The sequence below is a fragment of the Suillus fuscotomentosus genome (assembly GCF_016647785.1).
Source record: "Suillus fuscotomentosus strain FC203 chromosome Unknown F5891scaffold_186, whole genome shotgun sequence".
NCBI classification, from domain to species: domain Eukaryota; kingdom Fungi; phylum Basidiomycota; class Agaricomycetes; order Boletales; family Suillaceae; genus Suillus; species Suillus fuscotomentosus.
Window position 1 is genome coordinate 14,424 of NW_024539698.1, and position 13,332 is coordinate 27,755.

The window sequence follows — 13,332 nt, forward strand, 5'->3', positions numbered from 1 at the left end:
TCGTCTTACAGGTGCGAACCCTATGTGTTATCGCCTATTATTACTGTCCTTATGCGGGAGTCACAGGTGGCAAATAAACGTTCGTCATGATTCATGATCAACAGAAGCATCACGTGATTCAAATTTGCAGGTTGGCGTAGGCAATATGTTTTTGGATTTACATCAAACCTAGTTTTGAGCCTTGACCCTACCGTACTCTAGTGATGCATCAGGCTTTACTTGTTCCCGAAGTCCTCCTGGAGATATTCGCTTGTGTGAACACAATACCATTTACTGAAACAACATCGACTCAGCAATCGCTTGCAGCGCTTGCAAGGACATGCAAAATCTTCCATGAGCCTGCGATGGATTTGCTGTGGACCGAAATCCATGGGTTAGAACCATTGCTAGGCTGTGTAACAAGGCTACATCCACTGATATATCGTAGGGGTAAAAGGGTCAGTGCACAACTCTATCACGCTTTGTTTGTTTCTTTTCGGCTCACCGAGCGTCTACATAATAGCGGGTCGAGCGCAGGGCGAAAGGCATCGAGCCATTATCTGCCCATGAGGCCCGTCAATTTATGCGTCACTCCTCCCGTATACGCACATTAGAAATACAATGTCAACATCCGCACCTTCTCTCTGTCATCCCCGCTGAGGCATGCATATTTCCGAGGCTGAAGTCATTAAGTCTTTCCACCACATATTTGAACTTTTTTCTGTCTCGCATGCTGCATCGATGTCAGCTATTGGGCGTCGACGAGAGTCTGCAATCTTTTGTGACACGTTACATTGCTCTGGAGCATTTACGCATCTACACTCCTTTAAGCGATGGTGATGGCAGCACACCGGCAGCAGATGAACTGTCCCTCCTATCCGATAGTATTCGGTGGTGCACGCGGCTTGTAACTCTTTCTTGTCCAATGCTCGACTTGGCAGCATGGAAACACCTCTCCCACCTCCCTACCCTTCGCAAATTGGAGATTGATCAAGGGTATAATGACCATCCTTCGCTGCCAAAACAAGATATCGTGAATTTATCATTCCTTAACATCACACGACTTTCCTTTCAAGAGCTCTACGATGCCGGAGACATCATCACAGTCATGCAACACTCCCAATTTCCCTCGCTGAAAGAGTTCGAGTTTGAAGCCAACCGTCTGTCCTCAGAAGAAGCCGAGCAACTCTTTCATGCTCTGTCCCACTGCAAAGCGTGTCGGACTCTAGAAGAAATCACCATCTGTTCTCTTGAACGCAAATTCGCGGGAAGCCAATACGACGAGTCTTTGACACCAATTCCGCATTTCCTTTGCTTTACACGGCTCCGAACCCTGAAGCTCATGTTTTATGGTTTCTGCATCTACCTGGACAAAGACATGCTCTTGCAAGCTATGTCTACTTGGCCGCACATCCGCACTCTGGAAATCGAAGAATCTGATCTTTCTTCCGAAGTCTCCCTCCGTGGATTACTCACAGCGATCGGTCTATGTCCACAATTGGATACACTACAAGTTCCAATCAAGATTGCAACTATCGACATCGATCCTGATGCCGAGCCAATACAGCATACCTCCCTAGAATCATTGGATTTGGACTTATCCGAGTCTCTAACAGATGCTGAAACTATCGCCAACATCATTTCCGCCTGGCTCCCTTATGTCAGCGGAGTTCACAACCTAAATGGTTGTTGGTCTCAAGTCAACAGGCATCTTAGATCTTTGAGAACGGCTACTGCGTCGTGTGTCACGGGAGCCTCCTAGAATATTTGGGTTTGGAATACCTTCACGTCCGGGGATGTTGTTACATATCCTCGAGTTCTTTCGTTCATTCATTATTGTTGTCGGCGCTGTTGACTGTAGTTATAATTTCTGTCCTAGTACTTCTGCATAACCGCCAACAACTCACTGGTTCACTGTCATTAGTACGATTTCCAACTTGATTGCGTGCATCACCCGAGCACCACCGTTCACTGTGCTCGATGGTCTCCTCCTTCCTTCTGTATACCATTTGATGTCCGCGTCTGTAACGGCCATGTGATTGCACAACACAATATGTGCTTGATAAAATTCAACAACTACATAGAAGGATACATCCGTGCCATATGGTGCGATACCATTGCTACGTCTAGCGCGCTATAAATAAAGATAGTCTAAAAATCATATACAAGATACACCAAGCGATAGTGAAGAGATGAAAGCGTGTCAAGAAGAGCGAATGTTCAAGACAAATGTTGTTAGTCGTAGATAGAACTGGTTTCAAGAACTGGAGACAACACTAGAGTACGGCAGTAGGAAGTTAGCAGTAGTGACAGATGCAGGGCAAGGAGAACGTACAAAGTTGAACGCTGGACTATATTGCGTTGCAGGCAGGTACTTTGCTATCGTGGAGAACAAACCTTTCGTTCCGAGGTGAGATGAGCTCCTTGTCGATGTTGGCCTCGCCTGCTAGCTTATTGTGCGCAAAGATCTATTGACAGCATGAGTAGCTGAACTCGTTGAAGCGTGGCCCACCTCTTTTCCCACTCCAAATGTGTGACTGATCAATGATGACTTGCCGAGGCCAGACTATTAAAAACGCGTTGTCAACACTGGCCTTACATCGGAAAAAGCTAGATACCTTTCCTATCACTAGAATTCAGGACCTTGGGAGTATCAGCCTCGAGAACGGCACTTTATGACCCACCAAAGACATTTCTGAAATATTTTGGAAGTGGTAGGCTTGAAGTTTTGATCGGAAGATATAGACTGCTCAGCCTGCTAGAATTTAGACGGGCTTGATGCCAGGCATGGATCCTTACTTCGGTCGTTGTAGTCTTGAAAAGTTCGACCACGATGCTGATGTTGTTATGAACCTTGTTGGAACCCACGAGCGATCAAGGCGAGGAAGCAATGCATTGATTCTTGTTTCACCTTATCTTGAATCATACACGCGGATCACGTCATCTGGATTGTAATATCTTCGTGCTTAGTTCCAGAACGTTTGTTGTACCACATATGCAAAGCTCTCTAAGGCAAAGTAACTCAGGTGAGAACATGTGTTGGGGTCGAGTACTTACATGGGTGAAGAAAACATCCGTCGCAACCTCTTTCCTGCTTCACTGACTTGGCGAATGCTTGATAATCCGTACTTCCGCAGACTTGACATTCGTTTTCGACTTGCTGCAATCGACAGTTATACCTATTGAGTATATATATTCAGCGGAGTTGATGATACCACTTGATGGTAAGAGATGAGTGTCATGGATGCGGAGAGTCGTTGAGGCGTGAAAAGCATTAGCCCATTGGTTAGTGTTCGTCCGTTCTTTTAAGCATCATAACGAGTGGTTGAAGGCATTTGGTACGGCTGTGCATGAGGATGATAAGGACAAAAGAATATTTGTCATGATACGAGGCTGCACCGTGAAGATGTGAAATATTGAAATGATACAATTATGATTGGCCCATCCTGGCTTCCGCATAGATACATCAATGTGTGGATTATCGTCCGTCTTAGAATGCGAAAACAGTATCTGCGTGTATGGTACATTGAAAATTTGAAAGAGAGTAACTTCGTTCATGCAAATGAGATCTACATACCTTATAGTCTGAGTCGTTGCGACCAAAGCGGAGGTTGCTGCATGGAGCTCCACTCGATCTTGATGGCATCTGCCCCCACTGTGATCGTTCACTTTGGGTATGCTCAAAATCTCCAACTGCAGCGGTGCTGCACCCGAGTCTTCATCTTCGTAGATCTGAATCGTATCCTGGGAGTGGGCCTCAATAATTACCAGTTAATGAACATTCTGTCAGTCTACCCTATCATGGTGTGTGTATCGATTTACCTCTAGACGACCATGGGAAGGAACGGGTTATGACAATAATGACAATATTCTGCAATGTGTTCTGTCAAGATTTACATGATAGTTAATTGTACTAGTAAACATGAGGTCAGGACATGTCTGGGAGACACACAGATAGCCTGAACTTACCTGAAGTGCATCATACTGATAACAACCTTCCACACTCGCGGATTGGCTGCTGTAGGTTCATGAACTTCGCAAGCCCGTGCTGGACCATCACCGTGATCAGCTGAACTTGGTACAAATTACACAATGCCCAATACCCTATGCATATGGCGTAGGAAAACATCCCGATAAGGAATCGAATATCAGGAATGTCGTCGTGTCGACTGGCAAGAGTACTCGAACCGTAGCCTTATTTCCAAGAAAGGTCAGTCTAGACCAGACGAGTGTAAGGTGGCCTGTTACATAAAAATAGAGAGCCGATTTATTCCGTAACTTAGGGTCGTATACTTCTTGTCACAATCTGGGTTCATTTGAGGGTCCAAGTTTATCGCCATGTATGACTTCAGGTTACCTGCAGGTGTCGATTTTGGACGTACCATTTGCGCCTCAACCTGTTTGGAAATTCAGACAGAGCGCCGGCTCGGCGATATAAGGACAACCCCGTTGCAGACTCGCACTCGGACTTCCTTCAAGCTCTTTGAACCATCATTGACATAGCTCAAGTCCAAGTCCCCCAACCTTTCATATAACCACTTCATCGTCACAAGCTCGCGGCCTCTTGTTCAACAGACCATGTTGGACTTACTCTCCAAAGATCGAATAGTCAACGAGGCAGGCCTCAGAGCCGCCTTGTATCATCTGGACGCAATTTCATCGTCAGGAGCAACCGCATTACAAGCCACGGTTGAACATATGTTGTCATCACCTCATATCTTTGCATATATTATTTCTGGTATCTCATAAACTTTCTTCGAGCGTCATCAACTCTCTGACTAGATCTGACTCTGCAACAGTTTGGGATCGCCGCGAGGCAATAATCTCACAGATCATGACAAACTTTCCAACGAAATCTCAAGAATATCCGGCATCCATTGCGAGAAGAATGCTAGACACTCTGTCCATGTACTTTTTAGCTTTTCCAGCTGAATCTCTGACGGTGGATGTCTCAAAGGACATCGATCGTCACAGTGGCTTCATCGAGGGCGCTTTACCTGTACTTTACGCGCTGAACACTATGGGGATTGCTGGTGCAGAGTCTGATAATGGATTCGTCAAGAAGAAGGTGCCTCGGAAAATGTACAAGCGCAATCGTCTGAAAGGTCATACGGCCATCGACACATCGCTCTTCGTGAGGCTTGGTGTGGTTGTCCCTCTCACGAGCGAGGCTGCCGCATCATTGTCTACTCAGATTCTTGCAGAGCTGAAAAATGCTCTCTCGGTGAGTATATTCGCTACTTTTGACGTTTCCCCTGACAGCTCTCCGTAAGTTCTACCTCTCGCTTCTGCGGAGGACGGAATTGGCAGGCGATATCAAAGCCTTACTCCTCCAAAATGTTGGGAAGTCTGCTAAAGATGTTGCGCCTGAAGTTTCGTCAACCGAGGATGTCGAGAGCCCAACAAACCGACCTAGTGCGTGCGAAATGGTGCAGTCTATGAAGGCTGCGCTTTACTTCGACAACGCGGACGGGTTCGGAGAGTGGCGGATCCTCGTATCCACGGAGGCGTACAAAAAATTGCGTGAATTCCGTAGAGCAGATCAGAAGACATTCAAGATCGTCTTCAAGAAGATCAAGTCTGTCTTCTGATGAATTTCGTTGCAAGGATCTCATCGTTGCCACAGAGAACTATCGAATGGCCATTTCTCAGATGATAATCACAAGCGAATTAACGGGCCGGATGCAGGCATACCCATCTACGACGCCAAGGTGACAAAGGACTTACGATTAGTAGTAAGCGTAATTTCACATACGTCGCTTAGAGCAGGAAATGACCGACCTTTTCTCTCAGTATCAGATTGATTGTATCCCTGACCAGGATGGAAAGGTAAGCCGTTCCTACATTGACATCGAGCATGATACTGAGATTGGAGTCTTGACAGTCCGAAAGACAAGGTAAATTATCAAGAGCCATTACATCTTTTCCGCCATTAACACTCATATGAACTACAGTAATCCAGGTATATGGCATTTATATGCATGCACAGTTTGGCAGAATATGGGATGCCTTGGGTAGCCATCTCGCACGCAAGGGCAGAGAATATCGTAGAAGGTGAGAACCTTTTTCGGCTCTTGATGCAATTCGTTGAATCCTTGCTTGTGCAGGTGCACCTTACCAGTCCTGTCTAAAGACAGCGCGATTATGCCTGCGTCATTCCCACCAGCTGAACATGAGCCAGAATGCTCAGGAAGCCCACTTGATCTTAGTGATAAAGACATGGTTGAGTATTTTCAGATGTCGTTTGTGCGGTCATTGACCCATGACATAGCTTCACCCTTTGCTTGTGTATGAATTTCTGCCATCCTTATACAAATTGGTTTCCATCTAACGATTGTCTAGTTTGGAGAAATATGTCACATTCTCGCAAGTAAGCTTATAAATACAGATTATATGCACGCGAATATTGACTTAATAACCTTTTGTTTTAGGCGCTCCTGCATGGTGAGCGATCATGTAGTTGACTCGCCACTTATTCTCACCTTTGCATAAGGTCTCATCGCAAACCGAGACGTAGAGCACGTCTTTAAGCTCACGTGAGTTATACCCCCAATGAGACACATTTATTGATCGATGCTGGTTTAGACCACAAGAACAAAATATTGTCGAGTGCACCACGTCAAGTTACGTCTTGGGTCGCAGCGGTACAGGGTAAGCGTCCTGCCCCTGATATGAGTAGCTTATTTATCACACTCAACTAGAAAAACCACGACGATGTTGTTCAAGATTCTCGGCATTCAGCGAGCTTGGGAAATGAGCGCCGTCGCCATGCCGAAGCCACGCCAAATCTTCGTCACCAAATCCAGAGTGCTCGCTACGAGAGCGGAAGTGTATTTCGCGAAGCTTGTCGAATCTCTGGCGTTAGCAGGCTATACCCTGGAGGAACTTGCAAAAATGAAGGCACGAAGTGTTCAGGAGGGCCTTGTTGATCTCGACGACCTGCCCGAATCACATATGAGTATACCCATGAAATACAGCGAACTTGAGGACAAGCACTTTCCGCTTTTTGTAACTTTCGATCGAGTATGTCCCAATCCGTCCTCCGGACAGCTCCAAAGCTAATCGTGTATGTAGCTGGCAAAAATGATCGCAACAGATATCTTGGACAAGAAAGATAGCGCAGGACTTGTCTTCAATGTGGACGATGCCGAGGCGCAAGACCGTTTCGTCACCTATGACGTATTCGCACATCAATACTGGCCTCATTTTCCACAGAATCTCACTAAGAATCTTAGTAGCATCGTGTTCTCTTGTGATGACAATGAAGTACTGACACTACCCCATCAGATCCGTGGTTGGTTTTCAGCGAATTCATGGGTAAGTACTATTTGTATTACATTGACACTGACAATTCTTGAATATACATACAGGGATTGTCAAAGGCTCCGAAGACGCACTGAATTGTCAAGGAGTTCTCGATCGCCCAAACTACATCCGTCTTCCTCATCGTTCTTACCCAAATTTTGCGAATCAGAGGGAACTTCTGTATGATATCTTCGAGTATTATACGAAAATCAAGAGGCAGCGATGTCATCATGATGTTGCAGACCGGTACGACCAATTCCTTTTTCTTACCCACGTAATGTCACGATATATGCCCAAACAGTGCATATGCGATACTCAAGGTCTTGCGGACCCAGAGGTTCCCTGGCCAACATATTGATTATATGTACGTGTTATCCCCACCAATGCATCTTGCACCTGACCACCTACACTAGGTATGTCGACGACGTACAAGACATCCTTCTGATCGATGCACTCTGTAAGTAGTTACACCATCCCTCATTGACAGAAATCACTTGAGCTTCCCGTTGTAGTTTTGAGGCAATTATGCGGGAATCCAGATGGTTTGTTCTGGGCTGGTGACACCGCGCAGACAATCTCTGCAGGAAGTTCCTTTAGGTTCAATTATCTGAAAGCGTTTCTCTACCGCATGGAGGTTAGCAGACAGTGATTTAGATCGGGCCTGAATTGATATCTTAGAGCAGCAGCGAAACACCTCGATCAATTCCACTGGAGCATATCTTCATCAGCCTATGATGTTTCAATTGACGATCAACTACAGATCACATGGTGGCATTGTCAACTGCGCGAATTCTGTGATCGAACTCATCACAAAATTTTGGCCCAACACAATCGACGGTTTTCGGCAAGAAAAAGAGGTGGTTGGTGGGCTCAAGCCTGTATTTTTTACTGGTTGGGACGAAGATGCCCTTCGTTATGAACAGTTCTTCTTTGGGGCGAGGTAAGTAGGCCTGGACGATATCCCTCCTTTCCTACTCAGGATTCTTCTAGCGGTAGTCACGTTGAGTTCGGAGCCCAGCAATGTAAAGTAATTGGTTGGAGATTTCATTCATATACTGACAAGGTATCTAGGCATTCTCGTGCGTGACGATGCGGCACGTCAGAAGTTACGAGACCAAGTTGGTCAAATTGGACTAATTATGTAAGTCGTATTGAGACCACCTTTGCTCTGCGTTTTCATGTTGACATATGTATGCAGGACGCTTTATGAAAGCAAAGGCCTGGAATTCAATGATGTGAGAAAGCTAAGTTTGCTATCTGATGGATGTCTGACCTTGGTCAGGTGCTGCTGTACAACTTTTTCGAGGATTCTGCTGTAGATCTGTCGCGATGGCGCATAGTTCTCAATGGGGTAGACGGTCAAAGATATGCACCAAATTTTGAACGAGACGAGGCGCGATACGCCGGGGTTTGTAGCGAGGTAGGCACACCGATCCTCGAAACAAACACCGGCTTACTTTTATCAGCTCACACTTCTTTATGTGGAGATCACTCGGGCAAGGAAGAACATATGGATCGTTGACAAATCTGATAGATCAGAGCCGATGCGTGTACGTTGAGAGCAGCGTGTTGGCGTAACTCGATCTGATAACTATTTTTCTTCAGATATTCTGGACGTCTCGCAACCAGATCTATAATTGTGTCCCCGGCACCGATGTCCCTCCTCTAGCCGTCTCCTCGACTCCAGAAGAATGGGCATCCTTCGGGCGCTCACTATTCTCGCACAAGCGCTACTCGCAGGCTATCCACTGCTTCGAACGTGCCAACCTTCGTCGTGAAGTGAAGGTCTGCGAAGCATATCAAATCCGAGAAGTCGCACGTTCTAGTGTCGGCGTGGCCTTACTCAGCGACCAAAAAAGAGCTTTTAACGTGGCTGCCGACGCCTTTACTGATTGTGGGGCGACCGCGACAGGAAATCAGAAGCTTCAGTACTATCGTAACTCGGCGGATTGCTACATTCGAGCAGGAGAAGATCTTAAAGCTGCCGAGGCCTATTTCAATACTCGAGAGTTCGAGCAAGCAGCGAAAATATATCGCAAGGCTGGACAGTTTGACAAGACCCTCCATGTCCTTAATTACCATGGCACGGATATACCTGAAGAGACCAAGGCGGAGTTATGGACTGTGTGCAGACTGTTTTACTGCAGCAGGAACAACGCTCAGTAAGTCTTCGACCCTCCACGATATTTTTATTTAATGGTAATTGCGCAGGACTCCCTTGCCCCTCTTCTCCACGTTTGATGAACAACTCGAATTTCTGGAGGACTATGATCTTGATTACGCTCGTGCATCACTACTTGAATCTCACTCAAGGTACTACGAGGCCGCAGAGCTCCACTTATCAGAGAATAGACCCTTGCAAGCTGTCAGGGCATTCATCAAGGACGAAAGTAACGATTCTACTATTCGTGCGGCCGATACTATATTGGAATACTTCTGGCGCAAATGCTCCTTTAGAATCACGGCAAAATCCATTGTTGATGAGCCAATGCGGCATTTTATCGCTATCGCTGATGAGCTGGAGACGAACAAACTAACGCTGGCCACGCGTGATTTAGTACGTATTAGCAGTCTCAAAGTGACCACTGGACTGATCGACATCCAGATATCGATGTTTCAAAACATCTTGCGCGGAAATCATGAGCCGTTGAGAAATCTTGCGCTTAACTTCTATATACAAGATAACAAGCCAGCAGCTCTCCTTTGTCTGGACCATATATTCTCTCGAACCACAGATATTCGAGCTTTCACGGTCAATGAAATGCAACGGTTCCTTCAACAATTTCACGCCTATACGCGACTGCTCTATCTTATTTTGACCTTCCCTGACCTCATGGAGCATAGGGCTATTCAGAGACTATTCTCCATCGTGCGGTTGTCCGGTGACGAGTTTCTCATACCAGATGGAACGTTCCTTCACAACAATGTAATGGAAATGTGCCAGGGCATCACTTGGGTATCGGAACATCCGTCCGGGTATACAGCTTCTCGTAGAGTCGTCACCCAGCTGCTACAACAATCCATTCGAACGATCTTGAAAGACAAAATATCGCAGATCGATGCTATGTGCTGCAAATCTCCCGTTTTCTCTCAATGCCTGGAATTCTTGATATCTGGAGTATGTCGACGATATATCTGTCCCCAGGAGCATGTTGCAGTATCGAAATTGGATCGCCAGTATTACAACAAGCGTGTTGCCATCCACATCTGGCAGATCCTGATCTTGCAATTCATGTATTCCGCCCACCCATACATTGAGCGACGCAAAAGGTACGCCTGGAGGTAGCTTATATTCGAGTACTCATACTGATCACTCTATCAGCATGAGGCGCTGGCTCAAGCATCTTTATGAGGCCATCAATCCACCCTTCTTCATTCAAGGTTCCCCTGCGGACCTCGACATGAACCTGATGCCTCTTCGTCTGGATGGCATGAAAGTGGTGAAGCTCTGGATTCGCGAATCCTTCTACTCGCTCGACCCATCCCATACCCAGGCTGAATTTTTGACGGAATTGATGGGAATAACCAGTCTTAGTTTTGCTTTTGACAGGGACGACGCACCTGTCTACATCTCTCGAGCAAATTGTACGATCTCCGGACCATTGGAACTCTTTCGCAAGGGGGACAATCGTTATATGGTTCATGACCTGCTCAATTCTTACCAAGGAGCGACCCGCAGCAGCATCTCATCGGGGATTCTGTATATTCTGTAAGCGTTCTTCTTGTCTCTGCGTGCAATGAACTGAGTGCAATTCAGGCACGTTCTCGACAATCGTGTATGTGTCAACCTCTCCATGTTGTGCGACTGTATCGAGGACGTCTGCAGCGCTTTTGTAATCAAGTACCGAATGGACCCAGACTTGAATGAGTTTCCTCTTCATAACGTCGTCCTTCCATGTAAATGGCTGCTGTTTCCCCATAACTTCACTACGGAGAAAAAAACCAACCTGTCTTTGATGGCCAAGCTTCTAGATGAGATAGCGAGGCTGGTCGAAGCATTGCGCGTAGAAGCCGGCATGGGTGAGTCTCTTAACTTCTCAGAGATCCGAGATTACAATTAGGCAGATTTCCTCTGGCTGAACTACGCGAAATTTACGCCTATTCTCCGCAATGTTTTCATTTCCCGGATGTAAGTCCATTTTAGTATCTGTTCATCGGCGATGTGCATGCTGATCACATGTATTACAGCTGCAGGGTCCTCTGCCTTAGTACGTTTACTATTTCTTTTCAATACCTATTCGCTGCTGAATTGTGTTCATTAGTTGCTCATAACATCAGGAATCGCTTCTTGAGAAACAAAGTAGACAATATCATTCTTTCTCTGCACGACAACAACCCTCCTTCAAACTGGCGTCTAGCTAACTATCGGAAACTCGTGGATGTCGTGGTCAGGTACATGACACCCTTGCCAGGACAGGCGCCACCCTCAGACGTTTACTTGCGAGCTCTCCTGGCTTTGGACGACAACAAAGGAGTGAGCAACCTGGTGCATCTTGTCTACAAAACCATGAACCAGTGTACCCGAGTCTATATAGTCCGACGACTCGTATACGAGAAGATCATCGAGATCCCCTATCTCCTTTCATCATACGCAGTGACTGCACAGTCTACTCTGAAAGTAGTGGCCCCTGCCTTTGTACCTCGCTTAGAACATTCAAAGGACCCACCAGAGGTTATCCAACACGATGAAAAAGAAAAAGTGGAATTGCAACCTCAAGAGTTCGAAGAAGAAGAAGAAATGGAGGAAGATGTCACGGCGAACGCTGATACCGAGGCCCGTGATGCGGTGATGTTGCTTGCACATGATCTTAGCGAGTTGCTACGCACCAACGGACCATTGGTGGAGGAGGAAGAGGCGGCTTGCAGAATTCAGAAAGCATACCGTCGTTACATCAGACGCCGCTCGAGTCATGCAGTTAACGCCGAAATTGATGCGATGTTCATGACGTGCCTGAAGGAGACGCAGTCCTCTGAATGGCGTTCGGGTTATTACACCTTCCTTTTCCTTGGACCATTGCCTCACCTCCTGGTGTGCTTGGAACGAGGCATTACTCTGACTTGCGCGGCCGTGGCGAAGACAAAAAGCCTTTGGAACAAGGAACCTTATGAAAAACTTGAGGAGTTGGGCAAGCAGAGAAGCGAGCTAGCGTCCGTCCTCCCTTACTCCGTGACATATAATAATTAACACTGTCCTGTTTATAGAGCGCTTCTCAGGCAGGGATTGAGATTACGCAGACAACTGGAACCTTCCTCGCCCGCTCATCGTGACCGTGACATTGACGCACTCAAATCTAGAGTTTCAGAGGTCGATGAATTCATGCAGAAGGTTCCCGGCAACATGAAAGATATGCAATCCGACTTTCAAATAGCCTTCAAGGGCATTGTTGCAAAGAATATTCATGTGAGAAGGAGAAATTGATACCTGCTCCCAATGTCGAGGATATGAACGACTGTTGATTTCGTTTAGGTTGTGGACTGCCATTTCGTCGGTGTATCATATATCATATTGTACAGTGTGTATTTCCGTAAATCGATGCCTGTACGCGCGAGAACGAACGTTAACGAAAGTAGACAATAAACAAGTTTTCGTCATGATCACCTTAATACTTACTACTACCAATAACCCACCCAGTCTGCTCTTTTGGCCTGGCTCAGCGAGGCAGGATGTACGATACCCATCGAGAATTGTTGAGACCGCAAGGTTTTCGGTGCATCACATTTGGGCACTGTGGTCAGACGTCCTTATTTTCACCGACCAGAAGTACACCGTCCTTCCCGATGATAAAATCAGTATTATCCTGTCCAGTGCATTTCACGAGGCTCATGACGAGGAAACCAGATTGATGGTGTATTCATAAAAGAGACATAGGTGCGGAATCACTAGAAGCAAAGGTGAAGTGGTTGTCCGAATGCTACAATGCTAATTGTATCAATGACTATTGGCATGTGGTGGAGATGTACAGCAGAGAAATAACACGAGCTGACTCCACCATGGGATGGGTGGTGACTGTGGGGTTGCTGCACCTGTTGTGGTAGAATTAGTACCTG

The 13,332-nt window shown here is 46.3% G+C and overlaps 2 protein-coding genes across 2 annotated transcripts; both read left to right on the forward strand.

Moving 5' to 3' along the window:
• Nucleotides 1-78: 78 nt before the first annotated feature.
• On the forward strand, nt 79-1,978 carry F5891DRAFT_186287 (uncharacterized protein). The gene is made up of 2 exons (XM_041370830.1): nt 79-437; nt 503-1,978. The coding sequence occupies exons 1-2, from the start codon at nt 204-206 to the stop codon at nt 1,739-1,741; spliced, it is 1,473 nt and encodes a 490-aa protein (XP_041217078.1). The 5' UTR covers nt 79-203; the 3' UTR covers nt 1,742-1,978.
• A 2,289-nt stretch (nt 1,979-4,267) lies between these two features.
• On the forward strand, nt 4,268-12,882 carry F5891DRAFT_186342 (uncharacterized protein). The gene is made up of 35 exons (XM_041370831.1): nt 4,268-4,717; nt 4,779-5,203; nt 5,253-5,557; nt 5,606-5,714; nt 5,773-5,808; nt 5,864-5,876; nt 5,934-6,033; nt 6,087-6,201; nt 6,251-6,267; nt 6,322-6,349; nt 6,411-6,423; nt 6,473-6,515; nt 6,565-6,630; nt 6,681-7,002; nt 7,054-7,213; nt 7,267-7,296; nt 7,350-7,530; nt 7,586-7,648; nt 7,698-7,741; nt 7,797-7,918; nt 7,971-8,224; nt 8,275-8,306; nt 8,356-8,425; nt 8,483-8,519; nt 8,567-8,704; nt 8,751-8,834; nt 8,890-9,446; nt 9,496-9,841; nt 9,890-10,554; nt 10,607-10,993; nt 11,042-11,304; nt 11,350-11,413; nt 11,473-11,492; nt 11,547-12,432; nt 12,487-12,882. Exons 1-35 carry the CDS (start codon nt 4,558-4,560, stop codon nt 12,701-12,703), a joined length of 6,372 nt encoding a protein of 2,123 aa, XP_041217079.1. The 5' UTR covers nt 4,268-4,557; the 3' UTR covers nt 12,704-12,882.
• The last annotated feature ends 450 nt before the right edge of the window (nt 12,883-13,332 follow it).